The sequence below is a fragment of the Vicugna pacos genome, chromosome 5 (assembly GCF_048564905.1).
Source record: "Vicugna pacos chromosome 5, VicPac4, whole genome shotgun sequence".
Classification (NCBI taxonomy): Eukaryota; Metazoa; Chordata; class Mammalia; order Artiodactyla; family Camelidae; genus Vicugna; species Vicugna pacos.
Genome location: NC_132991.1, coordinates 59,383,556 through 59,398,093, shown reverse-complemented (window position 1 = coordinate 59,398,093; position 14,538 = coordinate 59,383,556). Strand labels below are relative to the sequence as shown.

General features: G+C 34.9%; 1 protein-coding gene across 2 annotated transcripts in view; it reads right to left on the bottom strand.

The window, feature by feature from the left end:
• Positions 1 to 592: 592 nt before the first annotated feature.
• The window catches only part of ABCA12 (ATP binding cassette subfamily A member 12), a 152,655-nt gene continuing 138,709 nt past the window's right edge, over positions 593 to 14,538 (bottom strand). For both annotated transcript variants that reach the window (XM_015244190.3, XM_072961325.1), the window contains 10 exons: positions 14,226 to 14,479; positions 12,013 to 12,217; positions 11,008 to 11,117; positions 10,581 to 10,722; positions 9,397 to 9,531; positions 7,361 to 7,464; positions 6,037 to 6,129; positions 4,787 to 4,892; positions 2,329 to 2,466; positions 593 to 1,020 (listed from right to left, as the gene is read on the bottom strand). In XM_015244190.3, the coding sequence (XP_015099676.2) occupies positions 913 to 1,020; positions 2,329 to 2,466; positions 4,787 to 4,892; positions 6,037 to 6,129; positions 7,361 to 7,464; positions 9,397 to 9,531; positions 10,581 to 10,722; positions 11,008 to 11,117; positions 12,013 to 12,217; positions 14,226 to 14,479 (1,395 nt within the window). In that variant the 3' untranslated portion in view covers positions 593 to 912. The remainder of the gene's footprint in view (positions 1,021 to 2,328; positions 2,467 to 4,786; positions 4,893 to 6,036; positions 6,130 to 7,360; positions 7,465 to 9,396; positions 9,532 to 10,580; positions 10,723 to 11,007; positions 11,118 to 12,012; positions 12,218 to 14,225; positions 14,480 to 14,538) is intronic.

Genomic DNA, 14,538 nt, shown 5'->3' with positions numbered 1-14,538 from the left:
TACATGATTCTGGTTCGGCTGGGTAACTAGCTGAAAATTATCTTCATATTAATTTTCCCTTCACAGGAATGTTTCCTGCAGAGAGACCCAGAATATGAGGCTTTCTGTAAAATCTTAAAAAAAAAGTGGCCTGCCAGCAGCACATGAATTCTCTATTATCTTTCAGGATTTGTATCTGCCCGCTGACACACCCATTTCCCCCAGAGAGCAAGTAGCTTCTTGTTCTGCCCTGTGCCTTACTATTGGCAAGGCACTGTGAGAATAAATCTTAAGTTCTGTTTACCACCAGGGTAAACTGCCTTCCTATAGTATTCTTGTAAAAAGGCATTTTGGGGGGTGTGGTATGTCCCCACGTATTTACAGGTACTGAAAATGACATACACATGCACTCCAGACATTGTGCCCGCTCCTTACTGCTGGTGTTAATCTGGCCCTTGGCACTTTACACATCACGCAAGATTCATGTATTCAAGATGTTCATTCTGTTATTTCCTAAAAATAAATTATTTTGTTTGCTCTCTCAATTCTACCTACCCCAAACTACCTTACTTTTCTTCTCCATTCTTACTTTTCAACTGCTAATAGCCATGCCTTTTAAGCTGTCTTTTTATTGAAAGTAATAAATTAAGACATTCATCTTCAGGTAGTTTCACCTTTGCATAAGAGTCAACAACATATACATTAGTATGCTCACAGTGTTGAGTAGGCAGGAATTCATCTCAGCAGCAACAACATTCACTGATCTTAGAAAGAAAACTTTCCATTTATAGTTACTGGCAAGTCTTACACATTTCAACTTTCCAATAATATAATACTTCAAAATTAAAATATTTTGAGGAATTCGTATCTTCTGTGGCTCTTCCTCAAAATGAAGCCATTGGCCATTTGCTGAGGATGAGTTTGCTGGAGGTACTATGACTCCATCTGATCATCCTGTGAGTCAATGCTTATGGTGGAACCATGGCTACCAGTGTCCGCGGTTTCATAGCACTTTTGGTCTTTGGCAAAGTTGATGAAAACCTGATTTTTCAAGGGAAATAAAGCCATTGTACTTGGTAAACTTGGTAAAAGGAAGAAATAATGTCAATTCACACACACGCACACACATACACACACATGTGTGTGGGCACAATGGGAGGGCAAATAAGAAGAAAACTAGATTTCATAGGGACATGCCCAAACATATATACACACTCTCACTAGGAGTTCTTCCTTTATACTGAAATTGAACTGGGGCTTGAAAATAATTCCTATATGGACAACTATCAGTACATTTATAATTATAAATCTAAAGCTATAATTGAATATTTAAAGCCACATATTTGTATCTATATGATCTGCATCAATATCTTACAAGTATAAACAAGGAGCCCAACTCAAGCCCTTATCAAATGTTTTTATGATGATGAGACAAATTTCACTCAAGAGTTAATGCACTAAAATAAAATTTGCATAGAAAACTCACATTAACATTATGTTCAGTAAGCCGATTATTTAACAGGCAGACCTTTATACTTTATTTAAAATAATTAATTCTATTACTCATAGATTCATCCAGAAAATACTGAGAGCCTATTTTGTGCCAGACAGGATGCTGGTAATTGGTTACAAGTCAAAGGATAAATCTTCTGTGTCGGCAAAGCCATAATTGCCTTAATTCCCCATAAAAAATTGTCCATAAGATGAAGCACAATTCAAAGGCTTCCATAGCCTCACTTTCAGACCCATTCCAGTGATAGATACAGTCAAATGTTCTCTGCATCACGTTGGTTGAATTGCATAAAATTAAAACAGTGCAAAGTTGATGAAGGATGCCTTGTTAAGCCTCAAGTTACTGAACATAAATGTAATTAAGACAGCTGATGTGAATGAAACAAAAATCCCTGCATTTATTGCTTTGGTTGCCTGAATCTAGCAGATCCAAAGCTTGGGCACCAAATTCTAACCAGATATCCTCTTCCTCCCCTAATCCAGGAAGCCAATCAAAAGCAATGCTATTTAAGAAACCTACCAAGGGGAAAGTAAGGAAAGTAACAGCTATTTGTTTTATAGATGAAAATTATTGTTGCTTTATATAAACATATAACTGATGGGCACAGATGCTTTATAGAAGGAAAAAAACTTTTCTCCATGAAAAATAGTTACTGCTTTTCACATTTTTTCCCTAACATCCCAAGATGCAGCTAGAAATAAATTAAGCTAAGTTTTTCAGGTGTGAGTTAAATATTGCTTCAATTAAAAACAAATTGAATGTTATTAAAAGGGAATAATCAGCATGTATAATAATCAATGTGACACTGTGCACATGGATCATGGTATCCAGCTTACCTCTTCCAGTGTAGTCTGACTCACTAAGAAATTTGTGATATTTAAAGCCGTTTTATTGGTTTCCAGCAGATCAAAAATGTTTGCTACTCCTCCTGCTGTGACCGGAACATGATACTCTAGCATGCTGAGGTGTTGATCCTGTCAGAACCAAAGGAAAAAAAAAATGTATTTCTTGATGTCAGGGAATATTGACTGGACTACACATAACTTGACCAACAACTAAGAAACATACTGAAATTTGTTCCACTGAAAATGATGCTACAGTGTAAATAATCAGTATGTTTGGAAACTAACAGCTTTTGAAGATGAGATAAGGAGTTTTACGAATGTCAAAGAGAAAACAAATCAAATAGCTAATGATAATTCCAAAACATTCTATATTCATATGCACTTATAAAGCTGTAGTCTTGCTTAGAAAAAAATATTGTGGAGTGGTATTGCAGATGTCAGATTCTGCTCAGCTCACATAAGCTTTTTTCAGAGATCATGTTTAGAAATTTTATTTCTTTAAATGCTGGAATTGTTCTAAAAGGCTAGGGATAAGCTGTTCAATTTATATTGGCTAAAGTTGCCAGATTTCAAAAGCATCTAAGTGAAACCTTATTCAAATAATGCCACATTCTTTCTTAATTCACGTCAGAATTCTTTTCAATTTATTTAGCCCATAGTATTACTATCTACTTGGTAATATATTCTTATTTTCTTGCAGTATCTTAACACCTTTTTCTGCATATTTCATCAATCATCATATCCTATTTATTTTTCCCTCTAAAATAACTCTCAAGTTTAACCTTTCCTTTCAATTTGCACCATCAGTATTATTAACTTGATGCTCATCGTCCACATCTCAGTTATTGCAACACCCTCTTCAGAAGCCTAGAAACCGTATACACTCATATGCTCTGGCACAAAGTAGCTAGAATGATCTTTCCTAATCACCAGTTTGGTCAGGATTTTTCTTACTCCATAATCAACCCCTGTAACCTATGACTTAGATCAGGATTGTATGTTGCAGCCTGGCGTTCTAGACTTACGTTGCTGGAAACCCCTCTTCTCACTCCTCTGCTAGCCCTTCTCGTTGGTTTGTGTTCACATCACATCTATCACTGTAATCAGCCTATCTTACTTATTTTTACTCCCAAATTGTTGTTTTCCCTTTTAGAGATCTAGAAACCATCACACACTTGTAAAGAATGGTCTTTTCAGGAAAAAATCTAATTTTTATCACCAGTGCACTTGTCTTGTGGAGCCCTGGTCCCAGGAGGAAGAGACCAGGGCAAGAGCAATCTCATCACTCAGTGAATAGACATAGATTTCAACCCAGAAATTCACTGACCAATGCGATTTGTGCAAAAAAAGTGTCTTTTAATTTTTAAATTTGATTTTAATTTATATGATACAAAATGGACTTTGATAAGAATGGTAAAAGCTATTATTTCCTGGAGAACTTAGTCTAGGCTTGGGGGGTGGATGCAAAGGTATTTCAAAAAGATAAAAGAACTGTTTTTAAAAACACACTCCATTTTGCTCTCTAAAGTCATTTCACATTAATATGGGTGTCTCATAGTTTATGAAGCATCTCTGTGGACATTTTATCATTTAGCACTCACACCAATCTTGTGAAGTAAGTGTCATTACTCCTATTTTACAAATGAGAAAAATGAGGCTTAGAGACTTTGAATGCCTTGCTGGAAATCACACAGGCAGAGCTGGACCTCAGCCCAAGTCGACCAACTTCTTTTCATCATTCCACATCTGACTTCCTTTTAAAAACAATCATTTGCTATAACCAACTCGTACAAATTACCTGCATGTCAAAGTTGTTACAATGATAACTTTTTTTTTGTCAAGTGCATTTAAATATGTACTATGTGATCTATATGCATATAACTGTGTGTTGGTCCTGTTGATGTGTTATATGTAAGATGAAATTTAGTGATCAATTTTCCAACTAATGTGGGATTTAAGAATTTGATTTCCAAGTAATTCTGCTCAAAAACTCATGGGCTTGTCTTTCAAATGAGGAAAGCAAAGGAAATAATCTCTTCCAGTTGTGACATTCTGGAATTTTGTAAATTTTTTTTCTAAGAAGAAATGCCCTTGGTCATATGTATCTGTCACCCCTCAATTCCCTAACATATTTAACTAATAAACTAAAGTATACAACTTGAAAACTAACATAATATGGTCCTAAAGTCTTTGTGAGGAAGAAATAAAGGGGTGTAAAAGGACTATGAAAAAAAGTGTAAAAGTTTATTCTTAAATAACTACAAATTATATGACTAATTTGAAGATTTTATACTAAGTGTGCTTCAGAGTATCTTAAGCATCTTGAGCTAATATATTAAGATAAATAATAAAGCTATGGTCAATTTGAAAATGGCAAACATCCACTATGATATTAGATTATAACTATCAAAACCAGTCAGATCAAAAGGCAGGACAATCTCTTACTTACTTTTAAGTATGTTTTTGGAAAATGCAGTTGCATGAACCTTGTGAGGGCTTCCATGCTCACTTTGGTATTTTTCAAGTGAACTTTGACAGTAAAGCCTCGTCCAAACCTAGAAAAAAGTGCAAAATAAATTAAGAGTTACATTTTGCTGAAATAGGTCCTTTGGAATTTTGGATAATGAAACAGGACCCAAGCTGACCATTATAGCCCCTTTTTCTATATAAAAGCTATCATTTTGCCATAAAAGTTCAGGGCATGTTGCAAACTGGAAATAGTGCACTGCCATGACTTCTTATTTATTTCTACCATGATTCAAAGTCAGATCCTTGGACAAAAGCTGCATTAGAAAGAAAACATAAAATTGGGCTTTTTTTGGCATCCATAAATTGGCATTTGATGTCAATTTCTGGGGCTAAATGCTTTCTAATTTAAAACAAAGAAGATCTTGAGAGGCAAGTTATTGGAGATTTGGTGTCAACTGTAAAGATTAAAATCATTGGAGTTTTTAAAATAAATAATAGATCAATATACTAGCTAACTGCACCAAAAATAGAATTTGGAAATAAGTCACAACAGACTCTCTGAGAACAACATACGAGGCCTCTTTTATTCTTTTTCTTATCTTGGTCAATATTATCTTATAAAAAAGCCAAGTTGTTGTACAGATAAAGGTATAAAGTAGCATCATGAAGCTTGAAGATTAACATGGATATGTAAAATGCATATGCACTCTGGTGGATATGAAATATTAATTTAATTTTAATTTGATAGTATGATATTTATGCACATTTCCCTAATGTATTCTTGATTCAAAGGTTTTGAATGTGGTAAAAATGATAAATAGCTTACGAAAAGCCTGTGCAAATGACAAATGAACATGCTAGCTAAAAATCAATGTCTTCATGTACTTGTCAAGGTCTAATGTGTTACTGAGTTAACTGTTAACACTGCTTCCTAAGAGTGTTTTGCTTGAGGGTTATTTATCATCACCACCATCATCATCATCATCATCATCATCATTTATTTTCATTATTACTAGCTTTTAGGTCTTGTAGGTTTGGGGGTTATTAACTAAAAAAAATTCAACCCTCAGTACAATCATTGAAATTTAAGGCGAGTCAATGATTAGCTTCTCCATTCCAGTTTTACTACTCACTGCAGGATAGGCTACTGAGATAACCCCTGAAGGTGAGTATAGTACTGTTAGATTGATTACTCTACACCATGTGCTAAACAATACACTTGTGCTTCACCTGCTCTTAATATGCTGCAATGATCCAATACATTGGAACCTTCCATTCACCATAATGGCCAACCTGGTACAGAGTGCTTCACATTCTTCCATGCTGAAAGACAGAATTGTATGAACATTCTGGGCAAAGAAAACTGGATTGCAGTTCATGAACATAAGTTTAACTTTTTCATCATGGCACTTTAGAAATACTGATTGAGTTCCTTAAAATGTCTTTTTCCTTGAAGAACAAAAAAATCTTTGAATGTGGAAATTAAATGTCTTCAGATAGGGTTTATTACTGTTTCTTCTCAAACTTGACGCTATCTCTCTCATCTGCAATGCCCACTCTATCAAGCATAGTATTTCTTTCAAACTCTGACTAATGACTTATATTTCCTAAGAAACATTTCCAAAATAACACCAAGCTTTTTTTATTATGCCTCATACTCTGTATTCAGTTGGCTTTATGTTTTCATATTTACAATTAGTTAACCTGTACTTGATTATATAATTCTAATTTCATAACCTATAGTAACTGGAGGAGATCTTAGGTATCACCCTGAGATCTTTGGGATCACCCTATACATTTAATTCAAAAGTTAACAGAAATTAAATGATTGGCTTCAGAACATATAGTGACCTTGGGCAAGGTTAGGACATAGGATATTTTGATTCTAAACATATCTAGTACTTTTTCTACTATATGATAATTATAGCAAAAGGATGAACTTAATACAAGGCCAACCTTATTAAAAAGGGCACAGATAAAATGCTTTAGTAACTTTTCTACTTAACTGATGGAAAGGGTCTACTTCATGGGGGAGGCCTGTGAGCTAGTTCTCAAAGGATGAGTAAGATTAGAATTTGGAGATTTTGTAAAAAGACCAACTCCAGTGGAAAGCACAGCTAAAGAAAGAGCATAGTTTATAGGAAAGGGCAGTGAGTGTATCTGAAACCATGAGTCATTCAGATTGACTGATAGGAGAGGGTGTCATAGGAAAAAAGACTAGAAATTTAGATAAGGCCAGAAAATAAAACGCTTTGCATACTAAGCCTAAGGATGCTGAACTTTTTGTGATGGGCAACAGGGAGTCATGGTTGAGTTAAAAGGGCCTTAAGTCATGAGAAGTTTGTTTTAAAAAGCACACTTAGGCTCTGTGCCACTATAGGAGCCGATGTCTTACCATGAAACCTTCCTGACTTGTTCCTATGACTATAAATATAAAATACTTCAATCCAAATGCGAACATTCATTATCCATATATATCACACAGGCTTACCTTTCCCCATTTAGCATCCTAATATCATATTATCTAACTTTAAAGTTCCCATCCTCAGCTTACCTGTGAGAGGTGAGGATGACGGAACATTTATTCTGTACTTCTTCTGAAATGATCTTCCAGAGGTGCCGTTTTGACTTAGGATCCATCCCAGAGCTCGGCTCATCCTTAATAGAAAGTTACAAGAAGAATTTATCAAATTAATTAAATTTTGATGAGGTTCTTTACATGAATCACCACGTCTCACTCCCCTAGCACAGAAATCACTTTTCAAGCTTCTGTGACTAACTTGTTTTATACTTAATAGGCTTCTTTCTGCTGCTGTCAAAAAGCTCAAAATTAATCATTTAAAATTGTCAATCTGTTTTAAAAGTGTCTCAATGAAGTTGACACCCTGTTACTTTACACTTGTCTCTTCTATTTCTTTGGAAAAAATTCTGCTTCAATTACTGACAAAGCAAGAGTTTTTACATTTAATACTACATTGTCACATATATATTTGAAGCTACATCAACAAAATTGCTACCTTTCTTCTGATAGCAGAATTGTGGCTGTGAGTGATAATGTGTTATCTGAAGCCGAGAGAATGCAATTTGATTTTTTTGTTAATACATTTGAGGTGTATTTTTAGTTCTGTGTGATTAATTGATATTTAATACTCCTTGGGGAAATAAAAACGAGGTTTGCAGAAATTGCCAGATAGGAAGATATAAATTGCATTTTAAAGTAAACGATGCTTTGAAAAATTGTTCAGACTTAAAATTTGAAATGTAGCAATGGAAAAGCTAAACAAGCAGTGATAGATCCTGACAGATAATTTAAAAAACCAAATGATAGGTCAAGATTAGGTAAAAATTAAAAATATATATCTGATATGGAAAGTATGTATATAGGATCACCAGAGGTTTATTCTTATAGTAAGAGGTTAAATTTAAAGAAAGAAATGAGTGCTAATTTGGGGAAACAGTATATTGTCACTGCCCCCATTTTTGACACCAACAGCATATATATAGTAAATGCATACAAAGGAAAATACTGTATCTTTCTCTCACATCCTGATTTCAGTTCAACTCATTAATACAAAATATTTGTATACAGCTTTTAACATTTTAAAGTACTTTACATCTATTATCTCACAGGGGTGCCTAAGGATTGTTTTGTTCAATTTAAGGGACACTTATACAATAGAATTCCATTATGAGCATCGATTTGCAGGGAAATAATGCACTGTAAGCTTCCGGTATTGTAGAAAGATAGGTTGTGCATTACTCTGTCTGGGCAGTTTAAATGATCAGGGGTACATTACTTAATCCCTGGAAAAATGTGGTGATTTATAACTGGGTTTTTATTGCATATGGTTAAGGCTCTTTGGGAGTTTGGAGGTCCTTAAATGAAAGGAATCTTCCAAAACAAGGGCAAGATTATTTCTCAGAAATAAACAGTTTTCACAATATTTCGTCTGGGAAGCAAAATGCTATGTCATTCCTAGTGCAATTTATATTTCCAGGTGATCAATTTAATTTTCCAGCTCTTAACCAAAATACAATTATAGCATGTATATCTTGCCTTCAAAAAATTCAGACAGAACAGAATGGCATATTGTTGATTGCATCCCAAGCTAGGTATCTCAATGTTTTTTATGCAACAAGGAGATAACATTTTAGCCCAATACATTGTCTTAAAAAGTGTATTTCCTTTTAGGTAGAAGTTGGAAAATGTGTTAGTTTACCTGATCAGTTACCAGTAGAACTTATTTCTTCAATAACTGTGAATCAAATTCTGTCATAATTTTACTCACTCGTTTGAATATCGTGAACTGGTTTCAGCTACTTCCTATTCCCATGCCAAGTATTTCCTCAGAAACTGACTGAGCCATAGCTTCAGACAAAAACATTCCAAGGGCATATTGTGCCAACAAATTATGTGCTGATGTAAATTCCCTTAATGAGATAGCATACGCAAAGTGCTTTGCAAAATAACCAGCACACAGTGAGACCTCAGTAAATGTTTATTACAATAATGTGAATGAAATGTTACACACACAATTGCATATGTGGTTCTGATTATGTAGCAGGCTTTTTTCACAGTGATTCTCTTACCAGCAACAGAATGGAAGGTTTCCCTATCAAGGCCAGTGCAGTGGATAATTTTCTTTTTGTGCCGTAACTACACATACAGGTAGCTCTGTCCTTGTAGGGCATCAGGTGAAGTCTCCTGAGGAGTTTATGAACAGTCTGTGGGTGGAAAAGAAAACTTAGGTTGATTTTCCCTTCCAAAACCCTTAAAGCATTAAGTGGGGAAAAAAAAATCTACCTGTGAAAAGAAAGTTTTATAATGAAAAAATACATACCCCCCCAATTAAAACATTTAAATTCAACATAAATTTAAACTTTTATTTTCAAAGGTCCACTTAAAAATTAATAGGTCACTTAAAGAGATAAAAGAGATAAAAGCAATTCTGTGGAGGCTTATTTTCAAATGGGATCCCCCCGCGCCCCGCTGTATGTGTGTGTGTGAGAGAGAGCGTGTGTATACAATTGTTCTTTCTGCTGTAACTAACACAGGATTTCCTTGTAAAGCTTCAAAGAGCTAAAACAGAATTCATCCCTTCAGAAGGCAGGTTTCTTATTGACTGTCATCACTGTTTCATCTTCCTTCTGACTGTGGGGTGAGTTGTCACAAAGGCTTTAAGTCTATTTCAGACTGACCTAGTATCAAAACTTTAGTGCATTAATTTAGGAATCGTGTGTTCTTGTGGCTATTTCTGTAGATAAATAACCCAGGCAAACAGTGGAATCCTAGGAGGATTTCAACAGGTCCCGAAGGGTTGCAAAAATAGAGAAAAACGCCCTAAGGGTTAGCCATTCCATTAAAAAGGTAAATAATTATGGTGGGGAACAAAACCAAATTTAAAAAATTGAACTGGAAGCTAGTCTACTTCACTTGGGCAGTCTGGAGGTAATTCCATGTTTTAATACTTATCTGGACAATAAAGAATGTACAGGCATCCCCACCCAAGGCTCAACCCAGAGCCTAAGGCAAACGTTATGTTTTAGTTAAAAGTTTTTAAAAAGTAACTGAACATGGGCCAAGGTGTTTCTAAAGCTGAGCTGATAGGTGTGTATGTGACATACACAATCGAGCTAATGCTGTATCCATTGTCACTGTCAGGAGAAAAGTGTCCTAGTTTTCCAGAGGTCAAGTTGGTCTTGAGGGGAAGGGAGGTGGGAAGCAGAAACAATAATGGTTTTCAAGTGAACTAGTTTTTCACACTTATACTCACTTCTTTAATATCTTTTTCTGGAATTCCATGTATCCTAGCATAGAAATACAAATGTTCTTCCACAGTTACCAGGTCATCTAAGGCATCTTCCTGAGGACAGTAGCCAACTAATGAGCTGTGAGAGTCAACGTGAGCCAAAGATCTGAATTGAGAGAATCAAAACCACAAATGAATTTCAGACGTTTTCTTTCTTATCCCCAAATGTTGAGAGGGTAGCTCTATTTCGGTCATGGTGACCCGTGATTCAGGTAAAAAGAGGTAAAACAATCCAACCATCACAGTCACACGTGGAGGTTTAAAATTTTCCACTCACTTGGATGGCTGTTCTTCCTCCTAATGATTGACCACAAAATAGCATAAAGAGTTCATTTTAATTACTCTTCTCATTAATTATGTTGTGCTCTATAAATCGAAGTATTTTTCATACCCAGTCTGATTTCTGATCAGAATGTGTCCATTTGAGGGAATTATGTCTCCAGTTAGCATCTTGAAGATGGTGGTCTTTCCTGCTCCATTTACCCCAAGAAGGCCAAAGCACTGGTTTGAGGGAGGGAAAAAAAAAGGACGTAAACTTTAATTCAAACTAAAGATGTGCTACTATTATATCTCTTTTCTCCTTCTCCTTGGGTAAAATAAATTACCAAGAAAAATAAATCACTGGAATTATTCATGGATAATGTAGCCCTCTGTTGGCACTTGATAAAACTTTCTCTTTTAAAACAAATGGGTACTCATATATCTTTTTTTCTTTAACAATGTGAATATTTGTATAGATACATAGGATTTCTTTTACATATTAAATTATAGCATACCTCTGGTGACATGGTAAAATACCCAACAAGTGAGGTATGCTATCCTGATAAAGTAATTATATTTATGGATTTGAAATTATTCACACAGAATCACAACTTTACTGAATAAGCTACTGAAGCAATAATATCTTTATGCTGTCAAACAAATTTGATGCATTTAGTTTGCAGCTAGGCTTGGCAACCTATGCTCACATTCTCTTTCTTCTTTCCAAGCTGCCTTAATATTTCTTCTATGAAAACAGCAAGAATCAATATGGATGCAGTTCTAGGACCTCACTTCCAACAACTGATTTCTATTATGTTGCCTTTCAAGAAGTCTGGAAACTAAGAGTTGAAAAAAGTACCCTGCACATAATTCTTGACTGAAAGTCCACCCAGTGAGGATAGTAACTTGGGAAAGGCTCAGGACTTGGTGTGTGGTGAGTCCTCCCTGGCAAGAGGGAAGACGTATGGGGTAAGTAACATGTGGACACATGTAAATTATACATATAGAATCCATCAACGTATTCACAGGTTGACTTTCATATTTCTAGGAAAAAATTAAAAGAAGATAAAGATCTTTATTTGTCACTTACCATGCCAATATAAAGGATAGCTAGAAACAAAACATTGTTCCTTACCTCCCCAGCAGGTATCCCAATGCTAATGTTGTTTACAGCTATAATCTTTTTGTGGATAAGTTGGTAAGTCTTTGTGAGACGATGGAGTTGGACCAGGTCAAATTCACTTGCACCATTCTCAACTCTTAATCTCTCAGCCCGCACATCCTCATCTTCATCTATTGTCTCAACCACAGGTGAAGAATTAAATTTTCTGAAGAAGAGTCTAAAAAATGAATGAAAAGATTTTGCATCAATGATTTTAAAATGGCACCACTCAGTTTTGACATCTTTGAAGAAGTTCTCCACTAAAAGTGTGCTATCACATACTATGTGAGTTTAACATTTTTTATGCATTATGGTACTCAAATAACTTAAAACTTAGTACAAATACTGTTCACAATATTTGCTATGATATTTGAGAAACAGCTTTTGCTTTCCATGCCTTAAATACTTACAGATCCACTGTTACAATTCAGAATCTTAATTTCATAACAAGGAAAATCACTTTGGGTTTGAAAGTTACTTCCTAACAGAGAGACTAGAGTCATTGGTAAGACTCAACACTTACAAACCCTTGATCAATGATCACCTTTTAAAAAAAATCCTGTCTGTTCTTTTGTCATCAATAATATGAATGCTATTCTATATTTTTTTTTACTGTGTCTTACCTAGGATGTAGCCAATATATTAAGGTTATCAGTTCTGAAAACTCACTACATCTCAAACCCACTTCAGTATCTTGCCTAATAAATACCAAAGCAAACCAAACCAACAAATCAATTCAAGCCTTCCTCCCAATGTCCCTGTTTCTTTTAATGATATCCACAGAGATTCCATCCATGATTTTTTTTCTTTGAATCTTCCCCATGCCACAACCCACTCATGCAGCCAGTTTCCTAGCACTGGAAATGCCTTATAACACCCAGTCATCGATCATTGTCTGTCTGTTGCTATTACCATCATAGGCTTTCATTTGTTTCTCACCTAGATTTATCTAGGAGCCTCAGACTGCTCCAGTGTCTCTGACTGCTCCATTCCAGTCTGCACTGTCTCCACAAAACCACAGCTCCTAAAGCACCATTTGATCCTGTTGGTCTCTGTTCAAAAACCTTTAACATACTACTATGTGCTCACTGAACAAAGTCCAAGCTGTATCTCTTTAACCAAGCAATCAGTAGACTCCATAACTTTCCAGCATATGCTTCAGCTCCTACTCTTTTATTACATTTACTCTGTGCTCTGATCAAATTGTATTACTCACTTCTCAAACATGGCTCAAGATTTTTCTATCTTTGCTCTTGTCGCCTCTTTCATTATTATTAACTTACATCTTATTTTTCAATAGGTGATAAATGTACATCAAGTGTTAAAATTAAAATGGTACTGAAGAATATTTAGTGAAAGTAAGTCTCCTTCAACCAATATGCATTCTCTGTAGCAGAGACATAGAGACAATCTCTGCATATGTATGCATAAATAATAGATATATATACTTTTAAAACTCAAATGACAATATACTTTATATGTAGTTCTGAACCTTGCATTTCTCACTTAATAAATATTAGAAGTAACCCCAAACATTACACAGTGAACTGCATCCTTCTTTCTAATGGCTGCATAGTGTTTCATTCATAAATTATGTATATAATTTATTTAACTAGTCTCTAAATAAAGGACATTTAGGTTGTCGTTCTTTTGCCATTAGGAGTGTATAACTTTATACGTACATAATTCTGCATACGTGTGAGCATATCTGTCAAAAAAATTCCTAGAAATAAAATTGCTGGGTCAATGGTACATGTTTTTCTTTTTATTTGTGATTCTGTCCTCACTTTGCTCAATTTTCCTTTCCCAGATCCATTGCTAATATGCTACATACTCAATGCTCTCTCCCCATTTCTACTTTCCATCTTTTCAAGCCCAACTCAAAGACTACATCTTTTCTCTATGTACAAGTTTTCTCTCCACCACTGAATCTTAATTTCTTTAAGGCTAACAATTGTGCTTATTTAATTTCATTTTCTCACTCTACAATACTTGCAGACCCATAGTAAGGTTTGATGATTATTTACAGAATGAAATAAATGGTGAATTATGCTTTGATTTTTCAAAATTTTTTGAGCAAAACATTTCTATATTACCAATGGAAAAGCTTAGACTGTTGATGACTCTTTGAATATTTTGAATTGAGCATTATCAGAGATGTCGAACACTGTTTTTATTGTATTTACCTGAGTTTCTTTATTAGCCAGTCATTCATTAAAAGTCGTAAGAGAAAGAACATGGTCCCTTGAGAAACCAAAGCCACAAACATTGCACCTAGTTTATCCATCTCAAAGGTTTCGCTTGGGTATTCCACTCCATATGCTTTTAAGAAGTCTAGGACTGACTGTTGTTGAGAAAGTTCAATCAAACCGTAACCAAAACAGAATTGTGGGAAAATCAGGAAAATGCGCTTGAGGGTTTCAGAAATAAGTTCTAAAGTCTGAAATAAGAAGAATAAAAATAAAGCTCAGTGTTAGTCTTCCAACAAACTGACAAAAA